This window comes from Lactuca sativa, chromosome 5 (assembly GCF_002870075.4).
Source record: "Lactuca sativa cultivar Salinas chromosome 5, Lsat_Salinas_v11, whole genome shotgun sequence".
NCBI classification, from domain to species: Eukaryota; Viridiplantae; Streptophyta; class Magnoliopsida; order Asterales; family Asteraceae; genus Lactuca; species Lactuca sativa.
In genome coordinates, this window is record NC_056627.2 from 99,503,007 (window position 1) to 99,525,302 (window position 22,296).

Sequence of the window (22,296 nt, forward strand, 5' to 3'; positions counted from 1 at the left end):
CTTTTCCTCAAGCAAAGCAACTTCAATATCTCCTCTTCCTTCACAAATACCACAAATGAGCACCAAGAACTTCTTACTAGTTCAATAACACCACCAAGAGACTTAAAGATCGATTTTAGGGTTTTAGTGGAAATGGAGGCTGGTAAGGAGGCCAACCATGAGGACTTAAGGCCTTTATATAGGATGCAACACCCTAAAAATTAGGATTTTCTCCACTAGCCGCCAACACGTCGTGTTATGACACAAACACGCCATGTAGGCCTTAATGAAAGCCGCGTTTTGTTTTATCTAGTAACGTCGTGTCGAATCCTTAGTAGGTGATTATATCTAAATTTGCTCCTCAAATTTTTGGGTGTTACATATTAGCACGTTTTTGTTATTGTTTTCTTATAAAATGCTAGCTATTTCCCATGTTTTACTCTGAGTTACGTATTTCTCATTATTTTCATAAAATGCCTGTACTGCTCACTTTTGTTATACATTTCAGGACAATTTAGCACAGATATAGAATAAGACACCTTGAGGATGAGTTTTATGGAGCATTGAAGACAGATTAGAGCTTGGAACTTATGGAGGATGCTAAGGAATGATTGGAAACTGCTTATATCAAGAAAAAACAAACATTTTGGGCGAAAAAACAAGAACTTCGATCGTCCTTCTCTCAAAAATACGATCGTATGAAGTCTCAGATGATTGTTTACATTGGCTTGAAGTATCATAAAGAAAAGGAAAAAAAATGATCGTGTTTTCCAAGGAAACACGAACGTGCTGACGTTTTGATGTTCAAAAATTCCTAAAAATCAGTTGAAAGGCAAACATGAGCCTGGCACAATCAAAGGCTAAAAAAATCGATTGTGTTTATTTCCAACTCTTATTTAACCTATAAATAGGCCCTTATAACATTCCTGTCACCCTAATCTTCGGCCAAAGACGATTCCTGAGTGCAATGCAGAGAGGCGATTTTCTGAAGATTCCAAGTGCAAACAAAGATCCGAAGAATATGATTCGATATGTATCATCAGTTTAGTAAGATTATACATTTAGAACTCATTTATCTTCTGTAATTCATTTTTAACCATGTGAGGCTAAAAACCCTAGGTTTACATATCGCAAAAGACTCGACTTTTCGTTCATGTAATCATTAGGCACAAATTTTGGTTATGTTTACTGCTTAGTTTTATCAGTTTTATGCTTAATTGAATGTTTGATTTGGATTCAATTTTTGTTGGACACTTTAATCTTCATTCCACTTATCTGATTGTTTAGATACGTAATTTCCTTAATTAAGCAGTAAACGTAACAACTATTATATTTGTTCTATGTTTGGGATTAACTCTAATATAAATTGATCAGACAAGTTCTTACACTTCCGAGCTTGTGCGCAGTATTGGACTTTACTGGGAATTTTACACTATATCTAATGTTACTTTTCTTAGTTAATTAAGAGCTTATTTAGTTAATTCAGCCAAAAGTAAGGTTTAATTCTAACAGCTTGTTTTGGTTACACATTTTAGTAAGACAAAATTGTTAAAACTTATTAATGATTTTCAGTACCAGTTTAAACATTACACAATTCAATAATCATGTTGAAGGTTATTTGCATGATTAAGAGAGTCATCGCAAAGCTGAAATTGCTTTTACTTTCTAAATTTTACTCAAGTATTTTAATTGTGTTTTTGTATAAATTTTTGTTTAAATTAGTTTTAATAGTCATCACCCCCCCCCCCCCCCCGCCCCTCCATTTTAATTTTTTGTCATATGAGTGTATGCTTATGCAAGAGAGGCATAGAGCATAGGCCGTGCCCATGTAGATTCGACCCCGCATTCCTACACTACCCCATAGTGCATTTGAGCAGTATTATTATTCATATTATTTACTTGTTTAGGCGTTGTGACGCGCACCTAACAGTCTTCCATACATAATGCCAATTTACTTGTTTAGGCGTTGTTACATTTACCTAACAGTCTTCCATACATAATACCGTACACTCCAACTCAGTCACACATACATCATATTACACGAAGTCATACAAGGTCACACATATTATAGCTAGAAAACTCACATGATGTTACCAAATACAATCTCACAAGTCTCTTAGGTACAAATCGCTAGCACAAACCACCTAAAACCATACGGATGTCAAAACTCAGCCAATAACTCAAATCCATCAATGTTTGACCCAAAGTCTAACTTGGTCAAAATGCCAACAGTCTTGATGCGCAACCTGCAATGTCAAAAACATAGATGTGTCATGTTCACAAAATGACAAAGTAGTCGGGACAAACCTAGACTCAATGTGTCGCGTCCATCTAATGGATGTGTCACGCCCCTCGTCCAAGCAACTTACTTTATTAACCATTTAATCTTTTAAGCAAGCAGTTCAAACTTTCCAGAAACCATTCTATAAGGTTGTTAATAAATAGAGTTTCCAACTTTATCTAGATCCAAGGCTCAAACATGAAATTACCAAACCCTAGATCCAAAATACATGAAAAATGGTAAAAACCCCATGCATGGTTCAGATAGAGCTCATCCATACTCTCTTCTCATCTCCAAATGACCATAAGCCATCAAATACAAGCCAAATGCTATAGAGTTTTCCAAACTCCAAAAACAACTTGCAGATGTGACAACCCAATACTTTTCCAGTCAATAATAGTCAAACCCGATAAAAAAAATTGAGCTTTTATTATTTTGTTAAGTTCGTGAGGGATAGAAAATAATCTAAAATATATAGATTAAGTTTATATAAGTTTTCAGAACCAAAAACACTCGAAAAATCAAGATTTTTCCCTCAAAAACCCCAAAACTCGTTCAACAACTCGTTTCGGCCGAAAACCTTCAGACCAAAAATAGATTTCGGCCGAGAACCCATTTCTAGACGAAAATCCAACCGGTATATATATTTTCCTTTGAAAATTGGATCATTTCTCACAATTTCCGCCCAAAAACACTCTCAATTTGCTCCCAAGAATCACCTAAGAACATTCGAACATTCAAGTGAAAACCTTCAAATCTTCATATTTTCACCAAAAACAGCCTTCATATCTTCAAGTGACCGAAAACAGCAGCAGAACCGAAAACCTGTGTTCGGCCGAGAACCTGTGTTCAGCCAAAAACCTATTCCAACCGAAAACTCATCAGGACCGAGAACCTGATTCTCGGTTGAGCCTTGATCGAAAACCCTTCCATTCACTTCAAACAATTCTCGGTAACTATTCCTAACAAGAAAACAAGTGTTCTCTAACACTTTAATTAATGGTTTCGTTAATTTTAAATACAATTATGAGTTTAATTATCATTAGGATACCGTTAATTCCGCGTACATCAGCTCGAGGTTCATCTTTCCAGTATCGCTGTCCAACACGTGCACAAACAACTATGAGTTCATACCCCTACATTTTCACTGTTTTAATGTTTTCAGGGTGGGGGATACAAGTAAAACACAATGATTTTTGTGTTCTTATTCAAACGATTTCAAACAGATTAAAAACTTTTGCAATTGATACAAACCGAGAAATCACTACATTTTATAAAAATATTCAAATATTTTTATCCCTTTTGTAAGATGTTGAGCATAAGGATAGTTTTCAACATACAACCATAATTGCAGATTTTTCAGTACAATAAATAACATACAATCAAACTATGGTCGATATAGTGTGGGAACATTGCAGATCTTTTACAGAATTCAATACATGAAACGAGAACATACATACAAACTATAATAGGTATAGTTTGGGATTCATTACAAGGTTTTACTAATTCAAGAGCTTTATACAGTAACAAACATATAAACTATGGTAGATATAGTTTACGGTATACATTACTATTTTCCGAATACAATAGTACAATTCTAAATAATTATTTAAGTATAATTATTTTACTCTACAAGTTATACATACAGTTTCAAGTACAAGAGAACACTACAACACTACACTAAACTAGTTAGTACAGGGTTGTGAGGCACTACTTCAATTGTATCCACCAGTGTACGGAACTAAATCCTATACAGTATAACCAGAGTCTCCTGGAGGGACAGCATGAGATTTGTGTGTAGATCTATACGGGACTGACAATCCCACACCTGAATTGCTAGCTACAGTTAGGCAGACATGTCTAGGGTGACAAATATCATTACATCCGACGCCTGAAGAACGTTGTAGAAGTTACTAGGTCATATCAAACATGGTTATATGAAACTCACAACAGTATAAACTAACTATTTGTTTACGGGATTTCAATTCTTTAAATAGTTTTATTTTAATTAATAGAACTACAATATCATACAACTGGAGGATTCCAGGGAATACAAACACATTTGTTTTATTTTAAGTAATAAAACTACTATACATTACTAGTAGTAGCCAGGGTTTTCATACAGAACAATACTATACACTATTGGTGGTAGCCAGGGTTTTTATACAGAACAATATTATACATTATCGGTGGTAGCCAAGGTTTTCATACAAAACAATATTATACATTACTGGTGGTATCCAGGGATTTCATACAAAGTTTTTCATACAATACATTACTAAACATAACTATTGGTGATATCCAGGGCTTTCATACAAGAGTTTTCATACAGAACAACACAATACAATACAACTGGTGGTACACAGGCATACATTAAAAATATTCATATACAATTACAGAATACTGTAACAAACATACATTTTGGTCTTAAGGTCTAAGACTACTTTTCACTACTAAAGAAAATATTGGATTTTCTTGAGAAACATACAAACATTTTCATAGATTCAAAGACAAGATTTCATTACAAAACATTCTTATGAACTCACCAACTTAAATGTTGATACACTTTCAAAACCACTTGTATTCTCAGGGAACCAGGGGATAGGTACACTCGCAGGTTTTGAGAAGACGGAGCTTTTAGAGTCGTGTTTTTTACACATTTGTTATACATTTTGTTGTCATACAAAACTATGTATCGAACAGATATAAATACCTTATATATTCAATGTAATGGTCGTGTTTACTTTGACTACTATGATGCAATTGTTGTGATACTGTACATCACGTCCTCCACCCCCGAACGTTTCCGCCGTCTCGGTTTGGGGGTGTGACATCAGAAAGGACCAAAAGTGACCAAATACACACCCAAGTCCTACATCTATGTATGAAACTCATAAAGCAAGGAACTTTATTACTTACAATGGTCCAGAAAAATAAGAGAATGTTAGATCTTCTCTAGAGAATGCTTCCTTGCACCAAAAGCTTCTAACTTCTTTTTCAAGAATCACTCTAAAGCACCAAGAACACACGAACACTAAAGGAGAAGGCTAGGGTTTTACTTTAGGGTTTCTTAAAGGTGGAGGATGCATAAATGAGGAAAATTTAGGAGTTAGTTCACCTAAATAGGGCTCTAGGCCCAAAATATTAGGGTTTAGGCTCCTAGTTAAGATGCACCACGCCCAACATTCGTCACTACACAACGTGTCTTTTAAGACTTCGCACCAAGCCACAAAACCACTCTATTCTTAAGCATTAAAACAATAACTTGCTAAATAAATACATATCTGGAAACAAGACGTTACATGCAAAATAATCTCATCACCAAAAAACCATTTCAAAAAATACATTCTTGTGTATCGATTCATCCTCCATAACTCTCTCTCTCTCTCTCTCTCTCTCTCTCTCTCTCTCTCTCTCTCTATATATATATATATATATATATATATATATATATATATATATATATATATATATATATATATATATATACATATATATATATATATATATATATATATATATATATATATATATATATATATATATATATATATATATATATATAAGGTTGTCAAACTGACATATTAGGGTTTCTTGAAATTTAGGCTTTGGAATTTGTTGCTGAAATCAAAATTAAATTAGGCTTCATTTTATTTTTGGAAATTAAATGTAGGTTTTTTTTTTTTTTGTTAAAGTGGTCAACTTCTTCCTTCCATCTTTTTATAGAGTTTTTAATAGTGGGGACAATGTTGATGGTGCTAGAGGGTGGTTGTGAATGGTGGTGGTAATGGTGATAACCATTTTCTATTTTAATAATTATATAATAATTAATATAAATACTAACTAATCAAAAAGAAAGATATAAAAGAAATTAAAAAAGCTAAATAAGTCATTTCATATGGGACATAGCTTAACCACATTGAAATTTGAAACTACATGGACCTTCTATGAAAGACGAAAAAAGATAGAAAAATAAAACCTAGAATATGCGAAACCAAAAGGACCATTTACGAAGTTTAATATATTTTAAATATTTATAAACTCTACCTCCACATATATATTCTCACATGCATACTAAAACATACATAAACTCAGACCAACGGAGATGTTATCTTGCAATAAAGAATCTATTATACAACTTGACTTGACTTGTACAGCTAATATCATGAAGCCATTACATTTCCTCAAAATTTTAAACGAATTAATAATGAATCAAAATAGTGTTTTTCGTCTTGTTTGTTAACAACCAACAACTCCACGTATGTCCACGTGTGACTTTCTTATTCACATGAAACATAACATGGAAAATAGCTAAAAAAAATATAAAACAAAAACAAAATAGGTAATTAGAAGCATTTCCTGTGGACTATAGATGGACCAAACTCGTCATACTCGGCCTTTGTTATCCACATCTGATTTGAACAAAAGAAAAGTTAGTTAGTCGAATACGTCTTAGGATGAATTACGGAAAATCGCATCATATTATACCCTTTTTTTTACCAATACAGAAAATGTCGTCATTTCTTCTCCATAATAGCAACGTAGTTTCATTTCTTTACATATAATAGTAACGTACTTTTGTTTCTATTCATATGTAACAAGTAGAGTACATTACGGATAAAAAAACGAAACCCAAGTACGTTGCTATTATCGGTAAAAAAGAAAAGTTGTGTTGCTATTATGTGTATAAAAAATATAAGTACATTGCACTATGGATACAGAATACAAGTATTTTTGTAGGATGGGTTTATTACCGATAGTGGCAATGAAATAAAGTATGTTGCAATTCCCTACAATGTACTTAAGATCTCTTTACCCATAATTGCAATGTAAATGGATTTATTACCCATAAATAATAGCAATACGTAACTATAATAGCAATGCACTTATATTTTTTTACACAAAGTACCGTGTAATTACAATTCCTTACCCGCAAAAGCAATGTAGTTACATTTGAATATTGTTAATACCTAACAATACGTAAAAGTACGATACTATTAATGGTATAAGATAAGCAACATCGTTATTGGTAAAAAGATGTACATACATTGCTATATGGTTAATAAGAATATAAGTGCGTTGCTATTATGAGTAAAAACTAAAGTAAACTGCCCGTATTTGTATTGAAATTAAAATATGTTCCTATTCTGAGCAATTTGTCGTAATCTTTTTAAATCATTTATCCAGATACACTTAATCAGGACTTAATGCGGTAAGCTATATATAGATGCTTCTTTTTGACTTACTGCAGAAAGAGACTTAACAAAGAAAGTTAGGACCAAATACTTTCCCGATTAAGTCAACATTTTACAAATTTTCCCTTGTTAGTCATTTTCTCAAACACTATATAGACATCATTTATTTATCCAGACAACACTTTATCTGGGTTTTAGTTTACCTGTTGGAAGGTGCTGAGAGATGCAAGGATTGATCCTCCAATCCACACACTGTATTTCCTCTCGGGACGTGCAACCACCTTGATCTTCATGCTGCTAGGGGCAAGGGCAGTGATTTCCTTGATAAACCTGTCAGTAATGCCCGGTAACATGGTTGACCCACCACTGAGCAGAATATTTTCATAAAGATGCTTCCTCATATCAACATCACACATCATGATCGAGTTGTAGGCCAGCTCATGAATACCAGCAGCTTCATATCCAATCATATGTGGCTGGAACAGAGCCTCTGCGCAGCGGAATCTCTCGTCCCCAATCGTGATAATCTGCCCATCGGGCAGTTCATAGAGCTTTTCAACAGAGGAGCTAGTTTTTGCCGTTTCGAGTTCTTGCTCGTAGTCAAGAGCCACGTATGCAAGCTTTTCTTTCACGTCACGGACAATTTCCCGTTCGGCTGTTGTGGTGAACATGTAGCCTCTTCCAGTCAGGATTCTCATTAGGTTATCTGTGAGGTCACGACCAGCAAGATCAAGACGGAGGATGCCACGGCGAAGTAGATAACCATTGTAAATTGGGATCGTGTACGTAACACCGTCTCCGGAATCCAACATGACACCTATAAAAAAAGGTAGTTTACACTAATGGAAAAAGAAATGATGGAGAGTGTTTCAAAGTACCTCTCAATTTGAAACACTTTAAGGGTCAGTTTGGTTGGATGGAATGGAACAAGAGGGGATGTACCAGATAGGGTATTGGAATGGAACAACAATAGATACGGTGATGGAATAAAATCTCATTAAAAACCAAATGAGATTGTTATAAACGTAGAATTCTTTTGTTAATTTTAAAGGTAAAGTTGTAATTTTATTAATATAATGAAATTCTTTTTTAAACAAAATTGTGCAACTACGAAAATGTGATTTATTGCAATTTTTTACTCTATACCACATTACTTCATAAACGGTCCACTCTATTTCATTGAGTTTTCTTATTCCAATGGAAAGAGCCAGTCCATCACTTTAGTCATTCCATCATACCAATCATATGTATTTATTTTCTCGTTTGAGTGTACAAAGGTGTGAATTAAACTTTATGGAAAGCATGCGTATTATTGACAGTGGCTTTGGAGATTAGTCAATGTGATTGCAACAATTTCTCAAATAATTAGGTCCATTGTTAAGACCATTTCCCCAATATCAAAATGCAAATTATACAAAAAGAGCAATGTGAAACTAACCAGTTGTACGACCACTTGCGTACAAAGAAAGCACGGAGCCAATTTCAATGTACATGGCTGGAACATTGAAGGTCTCAAACATAATCTGTGTCATCTTTTCTCTGTTTGCTTTGGGATTTAATGGTGCCTCGGTTAAAAGCACAGGGTGCTCTTCTGGAGCAATACGGAGCTCATTATAAAAAGTGTGATGCCAAATCTTTTCCATATCGTCCCAATTGCTGACAATACCATGCTCAATTGGGTATTTCAATGTCAGCATACCTCTTTCTGACATGGCTTCATCTGCTACATATGCATCCTTCTGGCCCATGCCCACCATAATACCAGTGTGACGAGGCCTACCCACAATATTGGGGAACACCACCTTAGGTGCATCATCACCAGCAAACCCCGCCTATAAATTTAATCAAAGAACAAAAGGAACTCCAGTTTGAGTAACCTTATACCCATTTTATGGAATAAAATTGTTTTTTTGACAATATATGCAACATGATAACCGCATACCTCATGACTTGGCCCCTGTTAAATGCTTGTTTATTTAAAAATGTTTCAGTTTTTTACCAATTAATGCAATAATATTTGACTTTTATGAATTTATGCGACTAACACAAATCATGGACCCACAAGTGGCGGATCAGCATGGGGGGACTATGGGAAGCTAAATTATTGTAGGGTTAAAAGTACAATTATCTTCCTTTAATTCATAGAAAAATCTAGAGTTGTAGGATTTCTAATAGTATAAAAGGTAATACTCACTGCTAGAGTGCCAGATACTTGTTATTGCAGTTCCTTATGTTGTTTTGATTTCAAATTTGTATCAGAACTTGGGCGTTTTTCTAGTAAGTTGGAATTGTTACGGATGTACAAGAAATCAAATGATTAAAATTGAAATGATTAAAAATGGAACTCTTAGCTTTCACTCTAACAGAAATAGATCCAAGATGCTAACTAACTTTTTTCTCTCTCACCTAAACCAGAAGTGAAAAGTCCTAAAGGCCCTTAACGGTATAAGATATGTTAACCAAAGAATTTGTCCCCATATGGAAAATTTTCTGGGTCCACCGTCCACCAATGGCAACCACCATTTTACCTTTAACTGTAAATATTGGATAATGTTGGTAATAGAATGAAAGAATTTGCATTTGTAGTCCAAAACGATAATTTGTTGCATAATTGAAAAAAATATATATTGTCTTTGCCTAAACAAGCATTTATCCCAATTTGAATTCAAAGTACAAGAATACAACTAACTCAAGAAAGTTTCATATAAATATGAAATAGGAACAAAATAATTATTATGCTAACCTTCACCATTCCAGTTCCAAAGTCACAGACAATGGGTTGAATATCATCAGAGTCTGTCATTTCTATAAACCTGCAACACAAACATCAAAATACAATAAGTTTTAACAACATAATCTTTGACATCGCTGTTATTTTCCAATAGTTCTTAACTTGTTTAATATACGCATAGAAATGGTTAGACATTTTCCTATCAGTGTCAACAACTTCAAAATAATACCCAGCAAACAATCAAAAGTATTTAACAAATACAGAGAAATCGAGCATGCAAGTCAACCAGATCATTGATTAATATACAGTGACATCAATTGCACTTATAGAGAAGATTCTATACGGATCCGTAATGAGTGTAAGAGACTTAGATTGGAAATTAAAAACGATAAAACCATTAAAATTACAAGATAATCGAAGCAAACCTTTAGTTTTTCAGAAGGAAGATGAAGCAGCATAAGGAAACCTCCACTTGCCGGAAACTCAAATCGTAGGCTCCAGTGTGGTTTAGTCTGTTCGGTTGAGAAGTTCATCGTAGGACGAAAGGTTGACTTACAGGAATTAGTAAGTAGTAGGTAGAAGAACAATTAATAATTCAAGAGCCATTCTTATAAGATTAGTATCAAATTGTAACATTTACAGTTGCATTTTTTTAACATATTCTAATTTGAATCCTAACTTTCAAATTTAAAAATTGGTTTTAAGAGGTGTCGGTATCTTCCCCAAGCTAAGGATAGAAGTAGAACTTTTAGTGGTTAGAGGAGACCTGACCAAATGTATATTAAAGACGCATAAAAAGTTATCCAATCAACCTAATTTAACTCGAAATTAACGGGCTTGGTTAAATTTTCAAGAGATTTTTGTCAAAAAAAAATACTAAGGAGGCGTTAGATAAAAGTAATATACAAAAAAAAAAAAAAAAAAAAAAAAAAAAAAAAAAAAACAATTCATTTCAAGTTATATATTAAGGAGGTGTTATGTAAAAAAAAATTTATATTGATCTATGACTTATTTTTGTATTTAACATGATTGGAATAAATTGTTTTTTTTATGTATATTGAGTGGTCAATATAATATCAAGCATTCAATATTTAACCCTTCTAGTTTTAACATATTTTATTTTTACTACTTAATTATATTATAGTCTTAAATATTTTTCATTTATTTAACTACTTAATTATTTATATCATAGTTTTAAATTTATAAAATATTTATATACTAATTTCTAATGGTAACCTTAATTTAAAATATTTCATATTAAAGTATAATATGTTTAAAGATAACTTATTAAATAAGAAAGTTTTTATGAACATTTTAGATAGACGGTGATCAATAAGTAAAATTCATAAAAAGCTATTAAAAAGCTTAACCATTTGAGGGTTTATTTAATTAGAGGTCAAAAGTATATTAGAATAATGAGATGACAAATTTTTTAAGTGATAAGGTAGGTTTACGGAGATATTCTAAACTTGTATCTGATAATAGGTAGTTAGTATCAGAGTGATTCGTAATAACCGAAAACGTTAAAAACTTTTGAATATATAAAATCACATAAAACATATATGAAATTATGAATATAAAGTAAAATTAAATATAATGATAATAAATTAATTTTTCTAAATTATAATTATCTCGAAAATTAAAAATCATTCAAATTTGAATACATAGTGTTGTGATTAAGTTTTTCAATTGGTAACAACGTTTTAATGCATATTAATAGTGATGGTTCTGTTACAAATAAAGTAAATAAGGCTTTTTGATGCTGGTAAAAAAAACTAGATAATAAACTAACCAAAAGATATAAAATGACATAAATGTTGGATTTAACGCGCCATAAATTTTTTTGAACTTAAATGGTAATGTTTGACTAGCCAAAAAGTAACCGATAAACTAGTTTTTTAAAAAACTACTTATCAGTTAGCAGTTGTTATGTTTTCAGCTGTATTTAGTACGTCAAACGTAACCTTATTTTGTTTCAAATAATTGTTAATATATATATATATATATATATATATATATATATATATATATATATATATAATACATTATAAAGGAAATCTCACTATTTCTAAAAATAACTTCAATATAATAATATTATTTTTTTTAAGACGTCCAAACGATTTAACCAATAGTACAAGTAACAACCAATAAAATAATATTAAATTTATAACTTAACCCTATTTAGGTGGAAAAGATAGGCAAAGATTCAAACTAAAAATATATTATGCCTAAAATAAAGATAATAAATCTTTATTTATTGTACCAAATAAAAAACATGTCCCACATATTGTGGAAAATTTAAAATCCTAGACGGCGATTCAAAATTTAAAATTGAAGGTTACAATTCCGTTTTTATTATTAAGGTTAATACGTGGATAATAAATTAAAATATGTCAAATAATATTGATTATAATATTTATCTTTATTATACAAAATACACAAAAGTACAAGTTAGTTATTAATATAAAGTGAAAATGACCGACAAAGCTATTCATTTTTTTTTAAAAAATTAAAACTTCTACTTTTTAAATAAAGTGGTAATAAGAATTATTATACATATATACACGTCATTTGTATCAAATCTGAAAATAATAATTATCATAAATAATTTCAATATGAAGAAAATAAAACTATGCATTTTACATGTTTATTATTATTATTTTTATATTTGAAAATATTTGATAAAACAAGAAAGTAAGTCTTAAACAAAAACAAACTGAATGATTAATAATTCTTGACAATAAAAATCAAACATGTCTAATTTAAATTGACCGGAAACCAACTATTTTAATAATACTATATTGATTAATACCCAATAAATTATTAAATACAAAGACTTCGTATTATAATTTAATATGTATACCACAAAAAAATAGAAAAATATGGATAATATAAAAAAAATCTTGTAAAAGGAATAGATGTGTAATTTGCCCTATTATTTAAAAAAAAAAAAAAAAAAAAAAAAAAAAAAAAAAGCTCGAAAATTTGGACATATTTTGATTTTTAATAAGAAACTACTTACATGCTTTTCACCAAGAACAATAATATAATTTTATTTTTAACACAAAATAATAATGCAACTTATATGTTAAAAGAAAACAACATACAAAATATTTTGAAACTAAAAATAGTATCTTTATTTTTCACGAAAGATAATAATAAATTTTTATTTTTAATCCAACAATGCACATTGTCTACTTCATTGTGTTATTTCTGGATTTTTACATGTTTCCGCAATGAAACAAATCGTCACAAGAAATCTATTTATTGAAGTTTTTAACTTTCGTTTAAAAACTATTCACCGAAATGAAACTAACTGCTGAAACAAAGTTATTGTCGCCCGTCGCATTGCGCGGGTTGACGGCTAGTATATATATATATATATATATATATATATATATATATATATATATATATATATATATATATATATATATATATATATATATATATATATATATATATATATATATATATATATATATATATATATATATATATATATATATAGAGAGAGAGAGAGAGAGAGAGAGAGAGAGAGTGAGTGTTAGGTTCAAATAAAGATATAATAATTGTTTACATATATTTATATTTTGTCATATAACATAATTACCAAAAGTATGGATATAATTTATTTATTTTAAATGGTACTTCAGTCAATTTGCTAAAATCTAAAAGATCATTTTTGTTAAACACTAGTTGAAATAGTTTTTGGATTTGAAGTTTTTTTTGTTTAACCCAAAAGCTAAAAGCTCCTACTGCCGAACAAAACTTTTTTTTCAAAATTTTTTTTAAAACTTAGAAGCTAGAAGCTTTCAAAAACTGCATAATGAACACGACCTAAATGACACGTACAAGTGCCAAAAAGTGTGTGTATATATATATATATATATATATATATATATATATATATATATATATATATATATATATATATATATATATATATATATATATATATATTTCAAAAATGATCAACGAGTCCGCAAAAGATTCTTGCAGACTCATGCCAACATTCGAATATTAGAGATTTTTTTTGTAATATCGTGAGTCTGTAGTGGTGGTTGTCGAGGCCAACAAATAAATAACCCTAAAAATTGCACACTAAATAGTGTATAATGACAACGTGATCGAATCCATGTAGATTGGTTCAATTTGTGACTCTATAAAATCTCATTGTAAAAACACTCTTAAGAGAAATTAAATATATAATGATAAGTTAACTAGATATCCATCTGGTGAAGGCCAATGTCAACTCTCTCTCTCTCTCTCTCTCTCTCTCTCATTGATTTGAACCAAACTATTTTATTTTTTAATTAAAATTTCAAGTTTTATGATAACTTAGTTTCTTTAAAACAACCAAAAGATTGAAACCTCGAATTTTATGTTTATTGTTGTTTTATGAGTGGAGAAATTAAATACCCTCCTACAATTTCTTCCTACATATCCTCTTACCAATATTAAATGATGACATGTGCCATATTTAATGTAAATAATAATAATATTTTAATACATTTGTGTGACACATGTCACCATTTAAGATAGGTAGGAGGATATGTAGAAAGAAATGTAGGAGGATATTTAATTTCTCCACTCGTAAAACAACAATAAACATAAAATTCAAGGTTTCAATCTTTTGGTTGTTTTAAAGAAACTAAGTTATAATAAAACTTAAAATTTGTAATAAAAAAGAAAATAGTTTGGTTCAAATCAATGATGGATAGAGAGAGAGAGAGAGAGATGGTTGACATTGGCCTTTACCACATGTATACCTTGTTAACATATCATTAGATGTTATGTAGCACTCGGTTCCTGGTATGTAATTTATTTTGTTGTATTTTGCATTTTTGGCCTGGGACTCGGCGAGTTGAAGGCCCAACTCGTCGAGTAGGAGTGGGTTTGGACACGAGACTTAAGTGACGGACTCGTCGAGTTGGCGGCCAGACTCGACGATTAGGCTCTGACTGGACAAAACCCTAATCTGAGGGTTTGCACCCTATTTAATCATCTCTTTCAGCCACCACTCGTCCCTATTGCTCCCAAAGACTCTCCATAGCAAACCCTAAGTGTTTTGATGCAAGAACTAAGGCTTTTGAGTGATTTTTGTGGGTTTTGACCTCAAGGAAGAAGGAAGAGCATAGAAAGATCAACGGGAGACTGAAGGATTCCAGTTTGATTCATCATTTGTAGTCTTTGAAAGGATAAAGTCTGTACTTTTCTTGCTTGTTTGTTAGATCTCTTTTTGGTGAAGATTTAGGGCTTTTAAGCCATGTGAGGTGACCAACCATGATTTGCAAACATGGTTATGGGTCAAGACTTCGGATCTAGCACTTGGGAAGAGTCACAAGGTATATTTGGGTTGCTTTTGCACCCAAGGAAATGCAACAAAATAGCCATTTTAGAGCCTTTTTGGCTCAAAAGTCCCATGCATGCACGTAAAGTTCGTAACTTTACGTGCTAGATCGAGCTTAGGGGCTTGGATCTATCATTTGGACAAGTGTTGTACATCAGAAATTGAGGATTTAGGGTGTTGACATTATCGACTCGGCGAGTCCGTTCTTGGGACTCGACGAGTCCAAGGCTTTGTGTCCCATATCTGTTGAGGGTCAAAAGAACTCATTTGGGTGTTAGAAGGTTTGTAGCAGGACAAAAGGAGTGACCCAATGAATTGGACTTAGTTTTATACCTGGAGTTCATAGGACTCGACAAGTGCTAGAACAAACTCGGCGAGTCCAAGGCAATCTTCTTATGTTTGAAGATGAACTCGACGAGTTGTTCATACAACTCGGCGAGTCAAGGTCAGGACTTGTTCATCAGATGAAAGTGAACTCCATGAGTTGTTCATACTGCTCGGCGAGTCGGATGAAGGTTTATTGATGTTCGTAAAGAAGGGGAACTCGTCGATTTGTTGCCAAACTCGACGAGTCGATTCATGGATAAGGACGAGTAAAGGGTAGGGACTCGACGAGTTGACGTCCCAACTCGGCGAATCGGGTCAACTGGAAGTTGACTTTGACTTGGACTTTGTTGGGGGTAAAATAGTCATTTTATCGTAAGAGTAGATATCATATTCTGACTGAGTGTTTTGTGGGAATTATAGCCAGGGGATTTCCGGAGCAACAGTAGACAGATGTTTCCCGCGCAAATTATCAGCAGCTACTCGTACGAGGTGAGTTACCTTCCAGTAAGGGTGGGTTTAAGGCCACAATGTCGGCCCACCAAAGAGGAATAATTAGGAAATGATTGTCTTTGTGATAATTATCTTAGTCTGGTTATGTGTCTTGGTTATGAGATTTATTTGTATGATATGTTATGTGTATAGTAGGGATCAGTTTCCCTGACAGTGGTCCTGAGGACCGAAGGGTAGGTCAATACCCGGATATGCCTGATTGTATGATGTTGTATGCTAGTGGTAGGGGTGGAATAGTCCCCAGTTACCGATTGAAAGATACCAATGATGGTTAGCGGTTGAAAGATACCGATGATGATTACCGGTTGAAATATACTGATGGAAGTTACCGGTTGAAAGATACGGACGATGATTACCGGTTGAAAGATACTGATGATGATTACCGATTGAAAGATACCGATGATATTGTATGGTATGTGGTATGATGGGGGAACTCACGAAGCTTTGTGCTTACGGTTTCTGTTTTGGTTTCAGGTACCTCTTCGTCTAAGGGGAAGGAGTCGGCGACGTAGCATCGCATCACACACACACACACATGATTTCGCATCGGACTTTCTGGGATTTTACTCTGATTTTCATTATTTTGATGTCATGGTTTGGGACACAATATTATGATTTGTAATGTGGTTCTTTATTGACAATGTTATGGTAAAATGTTTTAAAAATTATTAATTCAAAAATGAAATTTTCGGGCTTGAATTTTGGGATGTTACAAGTCGGTATCAGAGCCCTGGTTTGAGGGATGCGAAGACACCCTCGGGGTGTCTGGAATCAAACCGAGGGACTAAAAGATTTTTACAAGGAAAATGGTTTTCTAAAATCTGAATGGAAGGATTTTAAGAAAGACGAAGTGTGTGATGCATGCGACCGGTCGGGCTCAAGTAAGTTTTCCCCAAGATACCCATACTTGTTATGTTATGTTATATGATTTTGATTCAGAAAACTGCATGCTAGAATAGGACTAAGGATTTAGGAGGATGCCTTGTGTTCCTGATATATGATTCTGAGAATTGCATGCTAGTTATGGCTAAGGTTCTAGGGAGGATGCCTTATATGCATGTTGTATGAGCTGTATGCTAGGACTGTTTAGTCAGCAGTAGGATGACATGTATAGGTTATGCCTGATTTGGTTACCCAATGCACGAATGTTGCTTGCTTTGTGCTATGGGGTTTCTAGCCATCTTCAACTAGCTAAGGAACGGATATGTAACAGTATCCGTAAGCTAATTAGGGGAAGGTGGTGGGAACTCCTAGTGCAGCTGATAGCGGAGGGTAGGTCGGAGAGTGTCCTAGGGAAGCCTAGGATGAGGTCAGTAGAAAGGGCATCATTAAAAGGGACTTGGTGAAGTCGAAGCAATCCTTGAGGAAAGTACGGGTAGATGTGGAAGGTAGTATGGGTTTGTATTACTAAAAGCAGAGGGCCCGTACTCGAATCAAGGAGGGCCTAGATGCAACCTGGAAACTTGGAAAGTGTGTGGGACCTCTAAAAGTATATGTGACCTTGACACTTGTATGTTTATTTTCAGAATGGTGGTCACGCAAATGGAGTGGGAGGTTCACGATCCGGGTCAAGATCGGGATCGGGTGCAGGATCTGAGCATGTGGATGATGGGTTACACGAGTTTATCGCGTCCGAGATCATGAGAGGTATCCTTGATGTGACGCCGGTTATCTTCGGGTCGATCAAGGAAGGGATCATTGAGCTAATGGAGGATCGCCTCAGGGCGTTCAGGAGTGACTTGACGGCCAGCCAGTCAGGATCACACACACTTTCCTTTAAGGACTTCAGAGGGAGTGGTGCGCCAGATTTCCATGGGGTGAAAGACCCCATTACTGCTAGGAGATGGATCGCATCCATCGAGTCTGCGCAGCAGATGAGCTTCTGGCCGGAAGGGTCGAAGGTCCGTTTCGCTGCAGGGTGTTTGAGAGACAGGGCCAGAGATTGGTGGGAGTCGGTTGGTGACTCTCTGGGAGCCTCGGTTGTTGAGGCTATGACCTGGTCGGACTTTGTGACCAGATTCAGGACGGAGTTTGCGCCAGCTGTGGAGCTTCAGCAGCTGGCCAGGGAGTTATGGGACATGAGACAGACTACAGAGACTATGTCGGAGATCGTCGCCAAGTTCCGGGAGACAGCATTGCTGGTGCCCCGGTATGCGGGTGATGAGAACATGAGGAGGACCCGCTACCATGACATGCTACGAGCTGACATCTGGGAGCATGTCAGTTTCTCAGCTTCTCCTACCCTGGATTCCATGATTTCCAGGGCTAGGGAGAGGGGGATTCATCTGGAGCACATCCGGAAGAGGAAGGCAGAGGAGAGGCTGACGACGGGGGCTTCGAGGAAGAAGCCTAAGGGATCCGATGGTAGGCCGAAAGGCCAGTCAGGGCGGGACCGCTGTGGGAAATGCGGACGGTCACACGAGGGAGCTTGTCGCACTGGGCCAGGTTTAGGCTGCTATAAGTGTGGCAAGGTTGGGCAGTTTGGCAGAGATTGTATTGCCCCTACTCCTGCGATTTAGATATCTGGCCTGATTTGCTTTCATTGCAATCAGAAGGGCCATAAAAATGCCAATTGCCCTAGATTGACAGCAGCAGCGGCGCCGGTAGTGGCGCCGACTCTAGCGACAGCACGGGTTGTGGATGGCCAGAAGGCCAAGTTGGAGGCTCCAGTGGTTCGGAGCCGAGCATTTCAGTTGACAGCCGAGGAGGCACGCGCTGCACCCGATGTGGTGATGGGTATGATTTCTTATTTTATGCTTTTATGTTATGCCGCTGTGATTTTGATATATTATGTGTCTTGCTTAGGATCGTTCCATGTGAACGGTATCCCAGTTCAGGTGTTGTTTGATTTGGGTGCCACTCGATCATTTGTCTGTCTTGCGCTTAGCAAGAAGTTTTTGGAGTCTTCGGGCATGTTGGATTGCCCTCTAGAGGTCGAGATTATGGACGGCCAGTCGTTACAAGCATCAGAGGTCTACCGGGATTGTGTTTTAAGGCTGTTCGAGGAACGTTACCTGGTGGACTTGGTTCCCATACCTTTGCGGAGGAACAAGGTTATTATTGGTATGGATTGGCTAAGCCCCAATGGGGCAGTGATCGACTGCGCGCAATAGTCAGTGCGGATTAGGACCCCTAGTGGGGGAGAGCTGGTGGTTCAGGGCGAAAGGCCACAGCAAGGACTAACTTTATGTTCGGCAGCAAGGGCTAGGCGTTACCTTCAGCAGGGTTGCGCAGGTTATGTCGCCTATGTTATGGATACCCGGGAGGCGGGTAGGGCGATGGTGGGTGATGTGCCTATAGTACGGGAGTTTGAGGACGTATTCCCCGAGGAGTTGCCCCCGTAGCTCCGGAGAGACAGGTGGAATTCAGAATCGATCTGGTCCCTGGTGCGACTCCGATAGCCAAGGCACCGTATCGGTTGGCTCCTCCTGAGATGCAGGAGTTGTCTACACAGCTGTAGGAGCTGTTAGACAAGGGATTCATTAGACCGAGCAATTCACCCTGGGGAGCCCCAATTCTGTTTGTGAAGAAGAAGGACGGGTCGCATCGGATGTGTATAGATTATTAGGAGCTGAATAAGGTGACGGTGAAGAACTGTTACCCACTCTCGAGGATCGATGATCTCTTTGACCAGCTGTAGGGAGCATCTTGGTTCTCCAAGATTGATTTGTGTTCAGGGTATCACCAGATGAGGGTCAGAGAGGAGGATGTGCAGAAGACTGGCTTTCGGACCCAAAGACTCTCCATAGCAAACCCTAAGTGTTTTGGTGCAAGAACTAAGGCTTTTGAGTGATTTTTGTGGGTTTTGACCTCAAGGAAGAAGGAAGAGCATAGAAGGATCAAGGGGAGACTGAAGGATTCGAGTTTGATTCATCATTTGCAGTCTTTGAAAGGTATAAAGTATGTACCTTGCTTGCTTGTTTGTTAGATCCCTTTTTGGGGAAGATTCAGGGCTTTTAAGCCATGTGAGGTGACTAACCATGATTTGCAAACATGGTTGGGGGTCAAGACTTTGGATCTAACACTTGGGAAGAGTCACAAGGCAGATTTGGGTTGCTTTTGCACCCAAGGAAGGCCCCATGCAACAAAAGAGCCATTTTAGAGCCTTTTTGGCTCAAAAGTCCCATGCATGCACGTAAAGTTCGTAACTTTACGTGCTAGATCGAGCTTAGGGGCTTGGATCTATCATTTGGACAAGTGTTGTACATCAGAAATTGAGGATTTAGGGTGTTGACATTATCGACTCGGCGAGTCCGTTCTTGGGACTCGACGAGTCCAAGGCTTTGTGTCCCATATCTGTTGAGGGTCAAAAGAACTCATTTGGGTGTTAGAAGGTTTGTAGCAGGACAAAAGGAGTGACCCAATGAATTGGACTTAGTTTTATACCTGGAGTTCATAGGACTCGACAAGTGCTAGAACAAAATCGGCGAGTCCAAGGCAATCTTCTTATGTTTGAAGATGAACTCGACGAGTTGTTCATACAACTCGGCGAGTCAAGGTCAGGACTTGTTCATCAGATGAAAGTGAACTCCATGAGTTGTTCATACTGCTCGGCGAGTCGGATGAAGGTTTATTGATGTTCGTAAAGAAGGGGAACTCGTCGATTTGTTGCCAAACTCGACGAGTCGATTCATGGATAAGGACGAGTAAAGGGTAGGGACTCGACGAGTTGACGTCCCAACTCGGCGAATCGGGTCAACTGGAAGTTGACTTTGACTTGGACTTTGTTGGGGGTAAAATAGTCATTTTATCGTAAGAGTAGATATCATATTCTGACTGAGTGTTTTGTGGGAATTATAGCCAGGGGATTTCCGGAGCAACAGTAGACAGATGTTTCCCGCGCAAATTATCAGCAGCTACTCGTACGAGGTGAGTTACCTTCCAGTAAGGGTGGGTTTAAGGCCACAATGTCGGCCCACCAAAGAGGAATAATTAGGAAATGATTGTCTTTGTGATAATTATCTTAGTCTGGTTATGTGTCTTGGTTATGAGATTTATTTGTATGATATGTTATGTGTATAGTAGGGATCAGTTTCCCTGACAGTGGTCCTGAGGACCGAAGGGTAGGTCAATACCCGGATATGCCTGATTGTATGATGTTGTATGCTAGTGGTAGGGGTGGAATAGTCCCCAGTTACCGATTGAAAGATACCAATGATGGTTAGCGGTTGAAAGATACCGATGATGATTACCGGTTGAAATATACTGATGGAAGTTACCGGTTGAAAGATACGGACGATGATTACCAGTTAAACAATACTTTCCAACCACTATGTACAGACAGGGGCCAGACATAAAACACCGGAGGGCAGGACCATTTTGGCACATAGCACTTCTGAAATCCAACAACCCTATGCGACCCTTTAAACCAGATTTCCCGTACCGCGAGTAGTTAAAAAGATATTATAACGACACTTATATAATTCATAATAATAGCTCAAATATTTATTATAAATTTATAATAACAATACTAATTTTAAATATAAACTATATTTAAAATAGGATAAGCATAACTTACTTACAAGGGGATTTTAGCTAGGAGTCGGGCTCTGTAGGGGCAGAACTTCGTCGCTGAATCTTTCTAAGAAAGATTCGTGCAGTGCTTCAGCGCTCACCTTACTATACTAAAACTACAGAAAGAGAAGTCGAATCACGAGGGACCGAAATGCTCGGGGGATAAGGAGAGAAAGACTCTTGAATCAAGAGAATGGTGCAAGAAATATGAGAGCCCAAGCCTCTTATTTATAGTAATTGAATTTACAAAAACTACCCTCCATAATTACTTAATGACCTTATAGTTATATAAACAACTAAACACCCCTTTATAATACTATTTTAAATAGATTTAATGATATTTGCACTAAACTAATGTCGAAAGAACTCAACATTAGTCTTATAATGACCGCATCGTCGATACCTT

At 35.7% G+C, this 22,296-nt stretch overlaps 1 protein-coding gene across 1 annotated transcript; it reads right to left on the reverse strand.

Annotated features, from left to right (window-relative positions):
* Positions 1 to 6,390: 6,390 nt before the first annotated feature.
* Positions 6,391 to 11,049, reverse strand: LOC111915539 (actin-7). Its single transcript, XM_023911193.3, has 5 exons — positions 10,612 to 11,049; positions 10,199 to 10,268; positions 8,894 to 9,287; positions 7,659 to 8,272; positions 6,391 to 6,672 (listed from the first exon to the last, which is right to left on the reverse strand). Exons 2-5 carry the CDS (start codon positions 10,256 to 10,258, stop codon positions 6,607 to 6,609), a joined length of 1,134 nt encoding a protein of 377 aa, XP_023766961.1. The 5' UTR covers positions 10,259 to 10,268; positions 10,612 to 11,049; the 3' UTR covers positions 6,391 to 6,606.
* Between the last annotated feature and the right edge of the window lie 11,247 nt (positions 11,050 to 22,296).

Coding starts and splice junctions, on each gene's coding strand:
- LOC111915539 (XM_023911193.3), bottom strand. CDS start 10,258: ATGACAGACTCTGATGATATTCAACCCATTGTCTGTGACTTTGGAACT. Junction 9,288..10,198: donor TTGGAACTGGAATGGTGAAG/GTTAGCATAATA, acceptor TTAAATTTATAG/GCGGGGTTTGCTGGTGATGA. Junction 6,673..7,658: donor CTCTCAGCACCTTCCAACAG/GTAAACTAAAAC, acceptor TGTTCAAATCAG/ATGTGGATAACAAAGGCCGA.